At 41.4% G+C, this 20,153-nt stretch overlaps 1 protein-coding gene across 1 annotated transcript in view; it reads left to right on the top strand.

Moving 5' to 3' along the window:
* sema4bb (sema domain, immunoglobulin domain (Ig), transmembrane domain (TM) and short cytoplasmic domain, (semaphorin) 4Bb) overlaps positions 1 to 20,153 on the top strand; it is a 53,765-nt gene that overhangs the window by 14,030 nt on the left and 19,582 nt on the right. The window contains exons 3-5 of the mRNA XM_085451346.1: positions 16,411 to 16,571; positions 17,447 to 17,509; positions 17,988 to 18,086. Coding sequence (XP_085307472.1) covers positions 16,411 to 16,571; positions 17,447 to 17,509; positions 17,988 to 18,086 — 323 coding nt within the window. The remainder of the gene's footprint in view (positions 1 to 16,410; positions 16,572 to 17,446; positions 17,510 to 17,987; positions 18,087 to 20,153) is intronic.

Genomic DNA, 20,153 nt, shown 5'->3' with positions numbered 1-20,153 from the left:
GGCTTAACATTGTGGCTGTGAGTGAGTTTTGGCATTATTTCTCCAAAATCTACAGGTCTGTGCATATCACCGTAATGGTTTCCTTTTTTTACATCCTTTCATAAAGAAAACTACAACAACCAAATGTAAAGAGAAATATTTAATATTATATGCAAATGACCCTGTCTTAAAAGCCTTTTTCTTAGAATGCTTAAAGTGGAAAAATGAAATGCAAATGCCACAACAATAAAGTATAAATATAATATTGCTTGTCTCGGTTTGCAGATCAAGCAAATAAAACATGAACAGAATTAAATAGAGGACTCGTTTCAGCACTGTGAACTCAGAGCAGTGCTTCTTTTTTTTTTTTTCTTTTTTACTTGCTCCTACTTCATTACTGAGGTTTTATTATCCTCATTTTCAGCTCTATATTTTTATGCTTGTACTTCAGTAGGGTAGCTATGCATGATTCAGTTCAAATTAACCCTGATTTATCTTATTCTGGGGGCTTGGTACAGCTTCTCAATTTTAGTTTACTTCAGCTTTTTTCTAATTGCACCTCTGAAAGAACAGGTGAGTGTTGCTTCTGTGTGCGTGTGCATGTGCGTGTGTGAGATATCGTTTATTATTTGTATTTGTTAATATGTTTGTCTGAAACAGTCTCTCTTGTAATTGAGTAATTTTATGACAGGGTGTCTTAGCTGCTTTCAACAGGATATCAGAAGATGAGACACTGTTGTTGCAAAGGGATTGATATGGACAGCAACAATGTTTTAAACAATCATCATTTGTTACTAAGGGGCCCAAAGTGTGCCAGGATAAAGTCCTCCACACTATTACACAACTACCAACAACCTGAACCACTGATACGAGTTGGGACAGATTCATGCTTGTTTTTGGTTTTTTTTGTTTTTTTTAATACCAATTTTTGACCCTACCATCCGAATGTTGCAACAGAAATCGAGACTCATCGGATGAGGTGATGTTTTTCTGATGTTGGTGAGCGCATGTGAATTATAGCCTTAGTTTCCTGTTCTTAGCTGACAGAAGTGGCACCCTGTGTTGGCTTCTGCTGCTTCAAGGTTCAATGTATTCAACAATGCTCTACTGCATGTTTTGGTTGTAAAAAGCCATTGCTTGAGTTACTGTGGCCTTCCTGTCAGCTGGAATCAGGCCTTTCTTCTTTGACCTATGGCATCAACAAGCCATTTTCACACAGAACTGGCACTCATTGGGAACCAGCCAGTGAGTGCCAGAAATCTGCCCCATTAGTTGTAATTTCAGCAAATGATAAGCCACCACCTAGAAATGAGAAACCTCCTTTCATCTTTCTTCTGAACTTAAGGAGACAAAAATATTGAGTATTAAGTTGAGAATGCACAGCTGTTTCTACTGAAAACATTATGTGTTGAATATGTAACCAACATAGCGGTAGTAAATAAAGGGGGCAGGGCCAGTTTTTCACAGTGTAACATAATAAATATCAGTGATGAGCAAAAACAACATACACAGCTGCAACAAGTCTGCAGGGAAAGAGGCTGTGGAGCAGTGTGTGCATAGATACATGTACGAAACCACAAGTGACTACAGGCCCAGCCCAGAAACACATATGCCAACTTAAGGACAACCGCACTACAAACATCTCTGCATAGATACATGAAATTACAAGTTTTGTTCCCTGAGGGGGTTTTTTCATATTAGATGTCACTTCACACAAAATTTACTGTCTCTCTTGTGTTTTGTTTTCTTTTTTTTCCCCTCTTGGGCCTTGACAGAAAGACTGGGGGAAAATATGCATAACACGTGACTCTGCAGAGTGCAGAGCAAATGAAGTGCAACAATTTGGGGCCCAGTAGCTGCTCTGTAGCACATACAGTCTGGCATCATACCTTCAAAGGCACTTGGTTGCTCTGTGCTTTTTGCTTCTAATTGACCTTTTGCTGATGTGCGACTGAGTGAAACAATTTATGATACAAATATAAACTTAATGTGTCTCCTGGCAAAATCCACTGATTGAATGGGAGACCTTTTTGCACCCGACTTCATCATCGTATGTAATTACTCTGCACACACTGCCACACGTCCTATTATAACAACTGTGGATTAAGCTTCCATAATTTAAACACATGCCGCTGTTTTCCTGTATTTGCTCTGCCGACAGCTTTTTGGGAATTGATTGATGCATTATGGAAGCTTGTGACAAATGAGGTAGCTGTTTGGATGTGGCTCACAGGGGAAATTGACTGATATTTTTTTTTTTTTTTTTTTTTTTTTTTCTCCCCCCTCCTCTCAGGAAAGTCCCACTAAACACATTTCAACATCCTGAATTAGAGCTGTTGAAATGTGCGGGTTTACATGGCCAACAAGATGCTCCTTAAAATAAGCTTCTCGCTTCATTCGTTCATCTGTCTGTTCTCATCCAGGCAAATAGTTTAGTCAAACATTAACCACAGCATAAGTTCATAAAGGTTTAGAGGTATATTGGCTCCTTTAAGCACACCTGCCTGTATTTGAAGCCCCTCCCCCCAGAAGGTTTGTTTCCCTCCTCTTTAGCCACTTTAGTGAGCTGTCATCCTGTGATTCACATGCACCACCTCAAATTAGCATCTCTCATACCCAAGAACAACCTTTCACATCCTTGAGCCATTTAGCTTATTTCTCTAAGAGCTGAATAGACTAAATTGGCCCAAGGCTGGTTCCCAGCAAGTGAGTGTTTTGCAAACCACTGATGTTTCTTTCTACCCCCCTACTTTGCCTCACTCCACGCGGCATTCATCATCTTAAATTCATGTATTTTGACATGAACGATGAGTGATTGAGGTTGTCAGCTGGAGAGCATAAGTAGTAGTGTGAGAAAACTGTTTTTCAACCGACAATTTCGTTTAGAAAGTCTTATTTAAAAGTCACTGGCACTGATTATAAGCTCTTTAATGAGACAACAGCTTTGCACAAACACTAGCATGCTTCATATATAAACTAACCTTTGTTTGACCTCCACCACTGCTGCAAAACATGTAAAGCAGGTCACCTCTTTAAATAGCCGTTTCTGATTGGCATGGTCTGTAAGAAAAGGGGACCCGGCCTGTTTTCTGGAGAGAGCACCCTTGCCCTCCTCCTTGAAAAGCATCCCTCTTCCTTTTTGTCCTCCTTCCCTCTCTCCTCATCCTTCCTTCTCTCCTAATGAGCAAGCTAATCTCTCATGTGTAGTGAGTAGGGGTTTTTGTGGTTGCTGCAAAGGGAGAGCTTGTCTGTTTTTCATTATGGTTCTTGAGCAGAGGCAGAGCAGCACAAAAGATCATGGGACTTGGAGCTGTAAGCAATGGTTAGGCATACAGCATGTATCCCTGTTAGTTATCAGAAGCTTCTCAGACAGTACTTTCTGAAGAGGTGCACTGAAGAGATGGATTCTTTTTGTTCTTTAATTTTCTTTTCTTTTCACTTTAATCAAGGAGACATTCGAGTTCAGACTTGAGTACGTTAACTACAGTGTTTGTCATACACTTACTTGGGCGAGCCACCCAACTAAATTCTATTTTGCAATCTCTGTCTTTTTTTTTTTTTTCTTTTGTTCCCCCACAATCCACTGACACAGTCTCTTCAGTACTGGACAAACTCCTCACTTTTATTTTTGGAAAGTTATCACTAACCAGCTAGGCCCACTGTCCAACATACTCTCAAGTTGACCATTATAGATTGCAGATGAGAAGGGTAGCATATCCAAAACCTTCAGCAGATGGAGAACTGCTTCAACTGACAGTAGCCCCTTTTCCATTAGTACCCATTCGGATCGACTCGACTCGCCAAGGTTTTCAAGGTTTTCCAATAGGTGATAGTAGCCGGTACAAGGTGCTACAATAGTACCTACTCAACTGGACAGGTATTAAAATGTGATGTCGTAAGACTGCATGCCACCATTTGACTGGTCAGTGGAGTCACTCAATGAGTCATGAGAGCATCTTGTTCACAAAAATCAAATCTGCCATTTTTAAGACCCGGCAACGAGGGAAATGGTTAGGGAAAAAAAACAGTGCTGTGGTTCCCGAGTCTGACGAAAAGCGACAGACCAAGCAGCAGGTATATCATTGCCTCGACGTCCACCTTTGTTGTAGCATTTGTGTTGCATACTAATTGCGTCACGGGACGCTCAGCTGTGTTGCTGTGACAACAACGGCAAACATTAGGTGGGACACGATTGTAATGGAAAACTAGTCAATCCGAGTAGAGTTGTGACAAGTAGGACAGAGTAGGTACTAATGGAAAAGGGGCTTAAGTTGAGCTCACTAAGACTGCAGCAGAAGGGCTTTTGCCGCTGTGGAGACCGTAAAGTTTCCGTCCACAGGATGAGGAACTTGCTGGAGAGTAGTATCCACCTCTACATCCATTTTCTGCCACTTCTCTGCTTAGACCGCCACCCCTGAAAGCAGAGTTGCCTGGACCTCCCTCTCCCTGGCCACCTCTAGCTCTTCCAAGGGACATAGAGGCTTTCCTAGACCACAAAGTAATCCCCCCAGGGTGTTCTGGGCTTGTCGCCAGTAGGACACGCCCAAACCACATCAGCTGGCTTCTTTCAATGTAGAGGGGTAGCAGATCTACTCTGAGCCCCTCCCGAATGACCAAACGCTTCACCCTTTCTCTAATAGACCTTTTCCACTAGTACCTACTCAACTTAAAAGTACGGGGTTTCAGTTGTTTCTCATTACAATTGAGTACTAATGTGTGTGGACTTGTTATAGCAAATGACATCATTTGTATGCGACACAAACTGCACAACAGTGGAAGTTGAGATATGGTATTCTGCTGCTCGGTGCGTGGCTTTTTGTTAGACAAGGACCACGTTGTTTTTTTTTTGTTTGTTTTTTATTTAGTCATTTACTTCATTGCCATGTTTCAAAATTGGCGGATTTTTGTGAGGAGCCACCCTCATGAGTCATCAAAATTTGTCACTGTCTGGCCACCGGTGGCATACAGTCCAACGCTTCATTTTTGGATCATTTCAGATTAAGTGGAAACCGTCTAAGTAGATACAACAAAAAGCACCCGGTACCAGGTCCTACAACCTAATTGAAAAAGCTTAAAATCCAAGTTGAGTTAAACTGAGCTGTGAAGGTACTAGGAGAGCTCCCATAAAGCTCCTTTTCCACAACACCCTACAAAGGAAGGTCGTTTCAGCCGCTTGCAACCACTGCTCATGGTTATAGATTAAAGTTGTAACGTAGATTGACTGGTAAATCAGCAGCGTTGCTGTCACACTCAGCTCTCTTTACCATAACAGACTGATATAGAATCCACATCACTACCAATCCATGCCAATGTTTGCATTTACTGCTTTACTCTACTCTGTTGTAAAGAAGTCCCCAGGATACTTGAACTGCTACCATTGGAGTAGCAATCTGCCTTGACCCGGAGTGGGCACATCACCTTCTTCTGGCACCAGACTTGGAGATGCTAATTCACATTCCTGTTATTTCACACTCGGATGCAGTTTGCTCCAATGCATGCTGAGGTCAGCTACTGATGAATCCAGAAGAAATCATCCGCAAAAGGCAGAGGTAATCCTGAGGTCACCAAACTGGTAACCATCTGCTGCTTGGCTGTGCCTAGAAAGTCTGTCCATAAAGGTTATGAACCAAGTCGGTAACAAAAGTATATGGTATCTTAAGATTGTGTGGTTGTGCTTGCTTTTGTGTCCATGTGTGCCCAAACACACCCTGTACCCCTACCGCCACCACAGTTTAATTATTTGGGGAACTAAATTGAATATCATCGTTTTAGTGCTGTTAATCATCTTCCTCTTGAATCAATAATTTAACCTTAAAGAAATATGCTTAGAGATGCTTGAAATGATTGCCTCATAGCAGTGTCTGTCTGTTAGGGATAATGCGACTGCAGAGAAAACATTGTAGCCTTACTCACACTGAAGGAAAAACGTGCTTTTACATTTGAGTGGATTTTTGTACAGATTGAACAAGCTCTCTAAATGCCAGATAATTGTGTTCTACATTAAGCACAGTACTTCAGTGGTGCGTTTTAATGTGATTAGGTGGTGATCGCCTCCCTCCACCCATTTCTTTGTTCCCTTTTTATTGCTGCTTTTTAGTTTCTAGTTGGTTTAAGGCACAAGACACAACACAGATGAGTTCAAATCAATTCTTGCTGCTATATTTAAATCTAATGTGTAAGTTTCCTACGATTCCTGAATGTTTTTTTACCTACAACGGGAAGATCTGCTTTTACTGTGATAATGTTAAGAGGGAATCTGGAAGAAAGGTTCTAAAACAAAAGATACATAATCAAGCTCTGAACACAAGTAGCATCTAGAGAGTCTGTCAGTTACTGCTTTCTGTCATTAGTGTTTTCATGTGCAGCAGTATAGACTGTGTAAAACGAAGGGCACAGATCAGATCAGCTTTAACACTTTTAGAGGAGCAAATGAAAATGCCCATTTAAGCCAAGCTACAGAGCATGCTGTGTATCCTCTGTGTACACAGTGTCCTTTCTTGTGTACGTTTGGTTTATGTTAGGCGAATATTGTCCGCTTTCTCTCATGCATGCTAATCCACTGACCTTGGCAGTGTGTGGATCGTGGTTCAAAAACAGAGGAGGGGCAGCAAGAAGGGGTGGGGCTGGGGGGCTGGGGGTGGTTGTTCAGAGCAAAGGCTGGTGAGGTTTTAGACATGCTCCAATGGCCACCTAAAACCCAGCAAGGACACGCCCACTGATCCTGAAAGAAAAGCGGTCTGTGGCTTCCAGCAGAGGTGGCACTCACAAGTGCCTGCATACAAAAACCATAACGGCCACAACAATGGAAGGTAATTGCAGCACATCAACCCTGTCTCTTTCAGATGTTTTAATGGACTCATCACTCGCACGGTCCAGAGAATGTACAGAAAAGTTTAAACTTTCAAATTTCGATTAGGAACATTTGATTTAAGGGAAATAGCAAGCAGCGCGAAATGATGGTCGTAGTGAATAATTTAGATGGACAGCAAGGAATGTGAGGTTAAAGAGTGTCATTAGGCAATTTTGGATTGCTGTGCTGGAGTGTACATTTGGTTAGCCTAATCACTATTAAAAAGTTAACAGCAGAGGTTCTGAGTTTTTCCATTGCTTTAACACAAAAAGGCTTTTTCTTGTTCGACTGTAACATGAAAAAGCTTTAATTTGGTTTCTGTGGCGCTGAATCTGCATTGTAGTGGACTTGTCTGAGAACAAATGGCTTTTGCACACACTTCTGTCAAAAAGGCATTCTTTCAAGAATTTATTTATTTATTTAAAACGAGAATGACAAAACAAACAAAAAGGAAAACCACTGGGGGAAATAAGACGCCCAACAACAATTTACTGCTCATTGTCCATGCATGACAATTTGCAGTAAAAACAACTCATTCCATAGGAAAAAATGGACAGACACAGCAAACGGTCCTGAAAATAAAACACAAAGACTAAATAGCTTGAAACAAACGGGATGTCATTTGTCTTTATACACGTTCTGCTTATTAATGAAAGGTTTTACATCTTTTGTAAACACTTGAGTTTTTCATGAGTTTTTCTTCCTAAACAACCGTTCCAGCTATTTGGCATTTGAGAAATGAAATGAAATAATGCCGTTCATTGTTTTCAAAATGTTTCTTTCAGGATTGCTACCTAGTAGAATGTAGACCCACCTTAAGGTAGGGCTGCACAATTAATTACATTTTAATCTTCATCACAATTTTATCACATGATATTGCATGTGATATTGGACCTCACAAATCACCATCTAATGCCAATCATGCACCGCATGGCTTGCAGTGTCTTACGAGTAACACTACGTTAAGACAAGTATTCACCAAAAATCAAAGGTCTTGCACAGCATAATGCAGAGAGCTCGTCCTCTGAAGCAGATCATCTGTTCGGAAATGCTTTGGATTTAGGGCAAGTGATGTTAACCAAGAACAAATCCTACGCAACAAGTAGAGTTGTGTCTGCACGGAAAGCAACACAACTGACTTATTAAAACGCACCACAAACTGCAGTGTGACGAATGCCTGAAGGCCATGAAATGTTTGGTTTACAAGAAATGACTTCAAATCGCAACTCCTTTAAACCTGCTGCATCACGAGGAGATTTACTTCTCTGCTGGCTCTATTGTTTACACTTGTGTCTGTAATGGTCTAACTGTACATAATGGCTAGCTCAGAGCAGGTTTGCCCTTCTCTAGCAGAGACCATGACTGTTTGACTTCCTATGGATTCTGCTGACGATGACTTGAAATTTGTGGAACTTCTGACATCTTTTCTTTTTTTTTTTCTTTTTTTTGTGCTTAAAGCCACTTGAATAGCAACACTTTTTTCCTCACTATTGAATTGCACATGTGTTCTGGTTGTTGGGTTTTTTTCCCTCTGGAAAAAAGTACTTTGAATAAATTGCATTAAAACCTGGTGTCCATATGGTGATATGATTATATGCCAGAACTGATTCATATAACAGCACCAACATTTCAGAATGCAGTGCACTTTATTAAAAAAAAAAAAAAAAAAAAAAGGTGTCTACTCTTGCACTTTTCAGGAAACTCTTTGGATTTTACCTTTCAGTTTAGGCTGTACTGAAATGGTTAAAAGCAGCCGTCTCATGTATCTTTCATTAGAAGTCTGAACTTTCCAGACTTGCTTCCAGTATTTAATGCACTCCATATGCATTTTACTCCTGCTATAGTGGATGTGTGTGGAAAAGAGACTCACGTGTGTCCTCCAGTGCAGTGTCTCACTGCATATCTTCTGTGTTTTCTGTGATAAAGTCACTTTTTTCTTTTTTTTTTTCTCCTTTCTTTTAATAGTTTGCTTTTTAAAAAAAAAAAAAAAAAAAAAAAATCAGCCACTTTATCAGTCTTTAGGTTGTGATGCTTTTGAACCATGGCAGGTCAATGTAACCCTTATGCTCAAGTGTGGAGACTAGTGCAGCTGATCCTGAACTCACCAGGCTTCTGATATCAGCAGGGCTATTAGAAACAAACATGACGGTAGAAGAGCAAGAGGAAAAGCATGCAGCCCTTCATCCAAGGTGTGTCTGAGTGTGTGGGTGAAAAGCCATTAGTGTAAACCAGTGTGCTTGACCACTTCTCATCCTTGGTCACTATGTGGTGGATGAGTGGAGCGCATGAGACTCTGTGCGACTCCAGCCTGCTCTTCTCATCAAGAGCCTCTCCAGAGACATGCATGCACACATGTACGCACTCACCAGGTTGTGTTTATGCTGTCGTAGCACTCTAAAAGACTTTCAGCACATGCCAGTCCTAAGTGTGTGTACTTTGTAAACTGAGAGCAGTTCCACTGGTGCCCATCAACATGTACTTTGATGGGATTCTAACTCCAGCAGAAACTAAGCTGTAAGTGTTGCAAGCCAGCTAGATTTGGACATTTGTGCTATGGACTTGCATGACTCTTTGTTCCCCCCCTATTCAAATCCAATTGGGTGGGTCATAGTTATCAAGCAATTCAGTTAGCACTCCCGTCTATAGAAGGGAGTGTAAGTGAACCTCTTTAGCACAAGCAAAAATGACAGTGGTTGGATTGATTACCATTACCTGTTTTTTGTTTTGTTTTTGTTTTTTTGTTTTCTTATTTCATTAAATATTTTAACGGCATTTACTTCGCCACAAATTTTTGTGTAGCTAATTAGCTCCTCCAAATATTAATGCAGTTCCCTAATTTTTCTCAGGACTTTTCATCAAGCATCAGTTCAGGATGTTAACTCTTCAGTGCCCTCCTGAAACACCTGGCAAATTGGCCTTCCCATTAGCCTCTTTTGTGCTTTAATGCTGGGCAATATGAAACATTTATACCTGCTTCACATCATATGAATCACATCAGCCTGTTACAGCTTTAAAATCTGTAGAATAGAGGTGGGCTTAATTCCCTCAATCACTGATACTACTGCGAGAAAGTCTCAGTATTGAATTCAGTGAATTCTTAAACAGATTCATCACACATTTTAGTTCTTGGCACATAAATACAGGGGTATGTGCATTTGTGCTACTGTTACATCTTGGCGTCACTTGTCTGCAATAGCAACTCTTAGCACTTGCGGAGATTTCACACCTATTGGAGTCTAAAACTAGTTTTCCCATCTGTTTCTTCAAATTATAGGAGCACTTGTTTTTGTTGAAACATTACATCGCTATGATAAGTATTACTTTTTCCTGTTGACACAGAGTAGCTAATGGCCCACCACCCACTTGTGCCATACAGAACTTGAACCAAATGTGCCCTTGGAGCTAAAGCAAGCAGGCAAACTGTTTATTGTTAATATCTTAAATGTGGTGGTATTGCCCACCCCCACTAAAGAGGATGGAGGAGGAGTGTTTGAAAAGGCACCACACACGACAAGCACAGGCACGTCTGCTTTGAATTGAGTGAGGAAAATGATGCCAAATGTTTGTCTCCTCCTCTCTCCCTCTCTGAGTTTCAAGGTCTGTGTTTGAATAACTCACTCAGATACCTCATCATCAGGATTTTGTAAGCTTTCAGCTGTGATGGAACACTGCGCCACATCGCCTTGCTGGTCTGAGTGTTGGGCGGGCGCATGCCAGTTCTGAGTGCATCAGGATGACACCTAAGAGCCTTTAATTACAGGGCATGCTGTCTCTGTCAGCTCCTCTGCTTTTAGAGCCATGCTGTGCTTTATGCACTGACCTCATCCTTGTTACATATGTGTTGGACAGATGTTTTCTTCTTCAGCTGGTGAAGGAAGCTTTTTCAAGAATTGCATGGCTTGTAGGCTACACACATTTCAAACAAACATTCTGCCGTTGCACGGTTTTCTGTTGCTGCTCCGATGTATTTATGCACCTGTAACCATATGGCATTATTAACACTTTTTTTTTTTCTCCATTAAAAAAAAAAAAAAGCATAATCCTCACATGCAAACAAACACTGGACTTGCACACTGTCAGGCTCTGGTTATTATCTGCAAGGCCCAGCTGTCTCTCAGTATGACATGCACACACTCACACACACATTAAGACATGAGCAGACCAGACAGCATATTCACTCACACATCTACAAGTGCAGCAAAGCCGTTATTACAAACACCACAGTACAAGTAAGCCTCATGGCCTGGCTTTGTGGATACTGTAGAGTTCAGTACTGTCAGCTTTATTTCCCATCCAGTAAAGTCAATTTTTCTTTTTCTTTTTTTTTCTTGACTTTTCATTTTAAAAGGAATATCTTTTAGACACTACTTGGATAAAGATGCTGTTTGCAAACCTGCCACATACACGTGACATTGAAGAAGTGCAGAACTGCAATATCTCCCAGAATTCGCGTCACGTTTCTTTAACGGAAACAGAATCTACTCGGATAGCCCTAGTCATTTTTATTTTCCTGTGGTGTTTCCCAGTTAGTACCCCCTGCTCCTCTAACACACTTTGTCTCCTCATCAGAGGTCCGACTGTGCAGACAAACTGTTTCTGTGCTGACTTGGCAGGTAAACTACAGCAGTAGAGATCAGATCGGAGCCGCTCTGCTTTTGGTTGCCAGTAGTCACCGGCGATGAAATAACATCACTTCGCCTAAGCATCGGGAGCAGCAGAGCTCAGATGACCTTGAAGCGACTTCTGTCGGCTTCTGTCAGCTCCAGCACTGCTATCAAACCCTTTGTCAAATCATGTCAAACAGAGAGCCTTGAAGCTGTGCACTCTTGTGTAGCTTTATTTAGCTGAGGGCAGAGATAGTGTTTGTTTTGCTTTGCTTTTTTTCTTTAAATATATAAATTGGTGCCTTGCATGCAAGATAAGCCAAGCTCTGTCTGAGATTGATATCAGCTTTGTTACCCTCTCCTCCTTTTGGTTTTCTCATCCTAGCTGCAAGCGAGCCCCTTTGTCCCCATTGCCCCCTTGTGCCTTGTGACTTGGCTCATGCTGCTATAGTAAATCTGGGGCATGTTTACACTCAGTGTTCTGGCAGGCGTATACCTACCAAGTCACCCCACCCTAAAATCTCCCATTAAACCTTTTGAAAAAAATTTATCCTGTGCCATTTTTCTCCCCCCCCCCCCCCCCCCCTTTAAATGTGATTCCTGCCAAAGTGCTACCATGAATAGTATTTCTCAGTAACACTACATCTGCAAGCTGGTGCCCTGAGGATATCTTAGTTACCTCGATGGTGAGTAAGCACCCACTGAACTTGCGCAGCTGTGATGTGAATAAAGGGATTCAGAGGAAAGTAAATCCTACTGTATTCCTTTTGTTTTTCTCAAGGTCTGGGTTCCTGTTAAAAGAACAGATGAACCTTTTTTAGAACTGTACTTCTGAAAGTTTATTTCTGAAAGTTGCATGAGCAGATTGATTTTTCTCATGTGTGCATTATAAATATGACCTTCAGCCAGCTGCAGCACCACTTGGCTTACCACATAAAGGCTGTAAACAAGGAAATAAAAGGTAATGGGCTGTATACAAAAAACGGACATATGTTGTGACCTCCACCAACTGGTGTGTGCTCTGCTGAAGCTTTGAGTTTATGTTACCATGCTTTTTTTTTTTTCTTTAAGCCAGAAGTCACGTTTGAGTTAAAGGTAATCATGAAGTTATGAGCGAACACTGGCTAGCTTAGTTAGAAAAGTGCATCCACAGACGTATGCATTAGTGCTAAGTAACTTAATTACATTTAACTACACAGTAAATGATGATTTTTGTCTGATGCTTACACTGAAAAAGCGCAAAGTCACACACATCAAAAAAGGTCACCTCCTAGTCTCTCCTAGCGCTAGAAACCCATCAAAGTAACAGACAGCTAACGACTAGCACCACCCGTGGTGGTGGGTCAAAGCAGGCCAGCATATTTAAATCCTGGCAGACCAATGGGCTTTTGAAGCCAACTCAGAAGTGCCTGAAATCCATTAGCCAATGAGGAACACGGTCAAACGCACCCCTCCTTGTGACATCCACTTCCTTGCAACCACAATGATGACATTAGAAACAGCATCTCAAGGGTTCAAAATTGGACTATAGAAATCAGAGGTGATGTCTCAATAGCTATGTATATAATATAGGTATTTTTTTTTGGGGGGGGGGGGCTATGCTCCAGTACTACTTGCCTTTTCAGCTTTTCCTCCAAGCAGACAAGCACTTATTGGAACCAGTAAACACTGCTCACATTGCAACATTCACATACACACATCGCATTTTAGGCTCTGTTGTGCACACTGGAATTCATATCTATAGGCTTATATACATATTAGAATATATTAAATCCCCTCCATAAACATATTTAATATATGAAAAATAGGAGGATATGCATTTGCATTGGCTGGCTTACAAATCTCTTCTTAAATTCATGACGTATGTAGCCACTCATTGTGTGCGCACAGAATTAGTTTGATTCCCTGACTCTCAAGCAAACAGTTCCGTAATCACAAAGCATCTGTTTGCTGAAATCCTCTGTGATCTGATTTCTTCCTGCCATCTCTAACTCCAGCGAAATGAAGAAAATCACAGTGAATAAATACATTTAATACGCTTGCAAAATTGAATTCCACATAATTAATAACTGGGAGGTGATTAAGTCTCAGTGGAGACGAGACATCGGGCTCTTGGATGCTGTGTTAGTGCTGCATGCAGACCTTGTTCTGCACTCTCCATAACCATGGAGAATTCAGGCAAATCACCTTATTTGACTTCCATGTTGGAATTCAGAGAACCTGCTAACTAATTCAGCATGTTAACACCAGGAATAAAACAGTTATATTGCTGGTAGGTGTGATGTGATGACCATTGGCAGAGGTTGATGGCCTCACTTGGTGACAGCCAGCTGATTAAACAAGCGGGTGATGAATGGAACTGGAGCCTGGCTGTGAAATGACCTGCAGTTGCTGCTGCTGTCTGTGGATGCCCGGTGTTCTGCTGCAATCATGTCAAAACACACAAGCGATCTACTGCATCATAAACTTCAGAAATCTCCCTCAAAAACCAGCCTCTGAAGGGAGGAGCTTTGGTTTTTCTTTCTGAAATCCCTGCAGCTTGACACAACTCTGACATTTGTTACTATTTGACCTTCTGCTCTTATCAGAAATCCATCTCAAAGTGCTTTGAAAATAAGCTCTCTTTCCTCCGTCTGCATGTTTCTTCATAGTTCAACATCTCAATCCAGTCTTCCTGGTTACAACTCCCACTCAGTACCCCAACCTCAAACCCAACCTCCTGCTAAGTTGCCTCATCCTGCTTCCAGAGTAAAAGTTTCATGACTTTGCCCTCCCCCTTGCTCATTATTCCATTGTCTGTCTAAGAGATTGTCACTGTGATTTATGTCAGGGAGTTTTAATATGCGGTGGAAAGGCTGTTTTTTGGTTCTAGTGAATGTCCAAAACCCAGGGGAATCCTGACAATCGCAATCTATGATATGTCCCCCTGTTGAGAGGAGACATTGCACTCCTTTGTCTGCAGGGTCTGCTGAGACTGAGTGTACCTCACTTTATGAGCATTTAAGGATATTTTAGCACATTTAATTTACCCTGAAATAAAACCAGTTTTTCGTTCTCTTTACAGGAAAAATTCAATTTCTTCCTGTCCAGAAGGACACCTGCATGACTATAGGAAATATGCTTTATTATTATAATTATTTTGTATCCCCTCCCCATAATTTTAATGATGGGACCCTGGTCTCCATTGACTCCAGATGTCACAATGTTTTCAACAGAACGAGCACTGTAACAGCAGAAAGAGCCTAAACATTGATTGTGGAAAAGATGTGGCTTGTGCAGCTGGCTTTCACTCCCACAAGGGGAAGACCATCATCTGCCAAAGTGCCTTGAGTGTTAGATGAACCATTTGTTTGTGAGCATATTGAAAAGTTTAAGTCATGGGTTGTAGGGTTGTAAACATTTATTGCAGCTTTATCAGCTCCATTTGCATTATGGGCCAATGCACCACCTGGTAGTGTTGAGGGAAAACTTCTTGCTGGTGTCTTTTTTTTTTTTTTTTTTTTTTTTTTTCTCTTTCTGTCAGAAGTGTCTAAATTTGAATCCAGCTTACTGGTTATACATGTGGAAAAGGCTGTAAATGGTTTAACAGCAGCAAATATTAGTGTTTACGACCTCAGATTCGAGCCAGTAATCTTATTTGGACAAGCAAATGGAGTCCGTGACCTCCAGTGTTTTGGCTCGCAAAGGACACAGAGTGTGTTTTAATATGTTTGGAACGGGAGGCAAGAGATAAACATTTACAAAGATGGTCAAAAGCTGCAAAGAGTGGGATGCGTGTAGGCAGAGAATGCACTGATCTTATATTACACGCACTTGGTCAGCTTTTCTGAGCTGAGAAAACGAATGTCAAATATGACGCAATAACATTCATCTACAAAAAGATGGGCCCCACTTGATTGTGATTTGTCCAAACCCTGAAAGTCTTGAATAAAACGCTTTATTGGGTTTTGTTTTGCTTTTATATTTGGTCTGTTTGAAGTGTATTATACGGTTAGTCCAAGCGAAAAGTGACCAATTGTCAGACCTCCCGCTGCCTATAAAAGCTGTCTCCAAAAATGAATCCAATCCTCTTCACAGTAGAAAGCAGTAAAAAGCTTCTGATGCCACTATTGAGAACACTGAGTCCTCTGTGATGCTAAGGGAAATGCTATAAAAGGAGCAATGTGTACATAAAGTCTGTATTTAATCAGAAGAATCATTTGAAGCTGCAGGAAATCGAGCAATGTGGGGAAAAAGTAGCTCATTTGACTTCTGGCCCACTGCTTAAGAGATCTTTTTGAAGAAGCTGCAGAATCAGGGAGATTTAGATTAGTGTTGAGCAAAGGAAGCTTTTACCCTGCTGCCAGTAATGATTCGAACGAAAAGGGGGTCGGCCAGCACAGAGAAGCGTAGACGTGGCTCAGTGGTGTGTGTCTTCTCATGGAGAAGCTGGTGGCTGCGACTAAAGAAGCGAAGAACACTGCCGCCTCCAAGAGTGAGGCTCAAGGAAGACGGGTTTGATAAGAGTTCACGTTGTGTGTCATAAAATTAATTTGACTGAATCTCGCAAGCAAGTGTTGGCTGTAGTTTTGGTTTGTGGTTCTTTATGTAACCTTGAGATTCTCAGTTTTTTGGAGTGCTAAAACAGAAGTTCCTGTCAGCTTAAGGAACAGTTGTCTTCTGCTCATCTCAGGTTGGAATTTGAATGTCAGAGGCCTGCAGAAAAGCGGGAGACATGTCATGGTGTTCTGCAGGGGTTGACTGACAGTTCTGGGTTAAACAGGTGTCCATGATTAAGTGCTACTGAGTGCATGGACTTAAAAGCCCCCCTCCTTAAAATAAAATCAGATCAGTCATCTTTTTTTCTGTGCTTTGAGCATCAGGACATGTTCTGTACTAATCTGTTCCTTTCTGTTCTGCTGTGTGATAATAATCGTGTGTGTGTGTGTGTGTGTGTGTGTGTGTGTGTGTGTGTGTGTGTGTGTCGTCTTTTTCCAGATGCAAAGGAAAGATCAGCTAAGAGGTTCTCGGCAAACGGCGTCTTTAATTACACCTCTCTGCTGCTCAGCCAGGAAGACGACATGCTGTATGTGGGAGCCAGGGAGGCACTGTTCGCCCTCAGCCTCTCAGACATCAGCAAAATCAAGCTGCAGAAGAACGTGAGTGTAACAAAATGCCAAATGCCTCATCCGAGTCCAAATTGCATGTTTAAAACACGAATTGCTGGTTCACCAGGCTCGCACATGTGACAAACTTTGCTGGTAGATAGTTCAGGGAGAATATCTAAAGCTCTGAATTACCACTTTATGGACTTGTCATTAATTTGAGCTGTAGGCCGATGGTGTTAAATAAATAAATCCTGGCAATTTTCACCATATTTTTTTAATATAGTCAAGAGAGTAGATAAAGTTAAATTAAAGTTTTAAAAAAAAGTGTGGAAACACCTGCTCAGTCTCTTTACTATTTGGACTTCTGTTGCCATGAATCGGTGACTTTTCTCAGAGCAGCGACGCTCACAGTTTAGACGACTGCAGCGAGTCATAAAAACTTTGAGCACAAACATAAACAGTTATGGTGATGTGCAGACGTCACAGTTTGTGCGAGCAGTGGCCGATGCGTCAGACACAAGCACAGCTTTATGTACACATTTGAGTTTCTGTTTTGTTTGATCTGCCACAGTTATTGTTTGACAGCGGGTGCCATTAAGGGAGTACGTCTTGTCGTTAGTCCTTAACCAGTCAGCGTACAATAACAGAACTCTTTTATAGACAAAGTCGACCTCTCTCTAAGAGTAGATGAAATGATGTCACTAGTGTTTTCATTTGGATTTCAGCATAAAATCAAACTCTTCTCTAAAATCAGGTAAAAATAATATTTTAGCAACCAATCGAGGACGATCTTAAAAGCACTCCATGCATATCGAAGCCCATTTTAGTACAGTGGAAGTGGATATGCTCTCTATAGATTGGCTCTGAATCTGTGGGTTTCCACTATCTATCACATGACTTATTCAGGGTTTCTTTCTCTGCTTCAGCTGACATGGGGCACTCCTGCTGGAAAAAGAGACGAGTGTAGCTTCAAAGGGAAGAACCTGGAGGTGAGAGACATTTTCTTCTGTTTGTTTGAGCAGTGTTGTAAGGGGGGGAGAAATTACGGTGGAGCTGTGTGTTGACAAACCTTTCCATCAGTTACAAATGGATTCATCAAGTGTGCAGGCTCACTGGGGAATTGCTCTTTCTTCTTCTTCTGTCTGTCTCTTACCTTGTTGTCATGCCAGCTGTTGTATCTCTGGGCGACAAGCCTCAGTAATCTGTGTAAATCTCTGGTTTGTGTAATACAAAAAACTCACCAGGCAAAGTGCTGTGTGTGAGGTTTTCCCAGCAGTATTTGAGGAGAGGAGGAATATTTTTCTGTTTCTGTCGAATAATATTTACATTTCCTGCTCTGAAAGATTTGCTTATGATTAGGAGTATTATAGGCAGATTTTTAAGGGGCTCTCGAGAAGATCACATTCAATTCTCAGAATTTCTTGTGATTTTTATGGACCTGACACACTCTCCATTTGTTCTCTCCAGACTGATTGCTTCAATTACGTCAAAATTCTTCTGCGGCTGAATAGCACTCATCTCTATGTGTGTGGCACCTATGCCTTCAGTCCTGTCTGCGCCTACATAGTAAGTAATGACCTCTCAATCTACCCATTGTTCACCTGCAAGACTTGATTTTCTCCCATCATTAAAGCGAGTCTTAATTTATTCCATTCCTCTCCTCTCACAAGAACAGGATTGAATTTTATAAATATTTTTTCGGGGTACTCTTTAGGAATCAAGCCCCCTTTATCCACCATGTCAGTATTGGATCTGTTGTTATCCAAGCGTTACCAAATCCTGTTGAGGCACTTGAGCCAGACAAGTCAACAGGGGGTACACGAGCTGTGTGGTTTCCAGATAGAGGGGAAGCAGTAGGTCTGTTTATCTAGCAGAGGAGTACATTTTGGAGTGATGGCAACCGGCAGTAGAGTTTGGCAACAGCGCAGCTTCTCAAAGCAGGGCATTAAAATCTGCCCTTTGACGTCAGAGTCTCAGACTGAGGATCGCTTGGCAGGACGTTAGGCCCTGATCTGGGATTCCAAGCAAGTCTGAGTTGGTCTGGGTGAACACTCGTCTTGTTGACGGAGTCCACAACTCTGTGTGTCACCCAGGGCATTCCTCGCGGCCAGACGATCTGAGATGTATAGTATTACCAGTGAGGGATGTTTTATTTATTTCTTTTTTTACCACTTCTCACAGAACGTTTTATGGTCAGCCAAAAAGATACAGTAACAATCAAATGAAAGACACAAGTTTAAACAAGCTTAAGATTAAAACAACATCTAATAATAAAGAAGCATGGGAATATTTCTCAGCAACAGAGGAACTCCATGCTGTCCTTTTTGATTAAAGTTAATATCATCACTGCAAATTGTCTTTATATATTATTTATGTGTCCTGTGACAATGCTCCTATTCCCATGTGTGCATTAAATGCTTTAACGATAGATGTAATTGTTCTTGCTGTGTGGCAGCAGAGGAATCTCTTTTTTAAAACTATATAAATGAAGTGATGGGAATGGAAAATCTTCCATCCTCTTCCTGTGTAAAAATGTATTACAAAGTTAAGCTCAAGCTTTTGCAGCCTTAAGACCTCAGAGTGCTCGAGGCTCTAAAACTGTTCACAATGAAGACCTCATGAGAAGCTCACTTTGATTAGCCAGACCAGTGTGTAGCAGTGGAAACTGCAATTGCTCTCCATATATGTATTCTGTGGTTCAGTGTCCTCATACCCTCTGTCAGCTTTATCAAACAGGACTAGAAGCTCAGACAAACAAGGCCGAATGCTGTCTGACGGACCAGCTACATTTAGATTTAGTGCATAAACTTATGCCACGCGCTCTTGATACAAGTCTGAGGCTATTCAGTGTTTTATCGACATGTCTTCCAAATGCATGTGCAAGTGTTGGACGTGATTCTAACGCTTCAAATGAAAGCGTCACGATGCACGCTTTCTGATTAGCCAACATGCTGTCACTTTTTCCCTTACACAGAGCAGACCACAGTGTGTAGCAGTGGAAATGTCAATTGTCCTCCATATATTTTCTTGTAATTCACTGTTCTCGCTCCCTTTGTCAGGCTTTTGAAAAGGCACCGGCTAAAGCCTGATAGACTGACTGCATTTTGATTCAGTGCAGTGTCTATCACCCACAGCAAAAGTTGTCCATTTTGATTGGACCTCATGGGCTATTGGAATTTGACATGTCCAATCACTGAAAGTCACTTCCTAACAGGACAACATGATGACATCTTATTTAACTTGTAAAAGCATCCACGGTCTCGCTGGCTGCAGAAGTTTTTAATATACATGCACTGGGAACAGAGTCTGACCAGTATGTTTTTCATACCAAACCATTCTTTGATAAGGCCTCAGTCAAATAAGCCTGAAGGCCAGTGTGAGTGCCCAACTGCCAAGGGGAAGGGGAACATTCTCCATTCATGGTTTGCATTGAATTTTTTTCGAGTTTCACTATACTCGAGAAATGTTTGCAGGCAAGTCCATTCAAATTAAGGACGACTGCAACAACCTGCTAGCAGCCAAAGCAATCTTAAGCAGTTTTTTGGTAAACAATTTTAGCTTGCAATTGGCAGCTTCCAGAAAACCACTCACCAACCAGTCAGGAATACAGATTTTTCTCCAGTGACCTGTGAC

This window comes from Copadichromis virginalis, linkage group LG1 (assembly GCF_057382275.1).
Source record: "Copadichromis virginalis isolate Kocher_CV1m ecotype Utaka linkage group LG1, C_Virginalis_male_GT1.1, whole genome shotgun sequence".
In the NCBI taxonomy this organism is placed as follows: Eukaryota; Metazoa; Chordata; class Actinopteri; order Cichliformes; family Cichlidae; genus Copadichromis; species Copadichromis virginalis.
The sequence above is the reverse complement of the archived record's forward strand: the minus strand, read 5'-3'. Positions and strand labels throughout refer to the sequence as shown.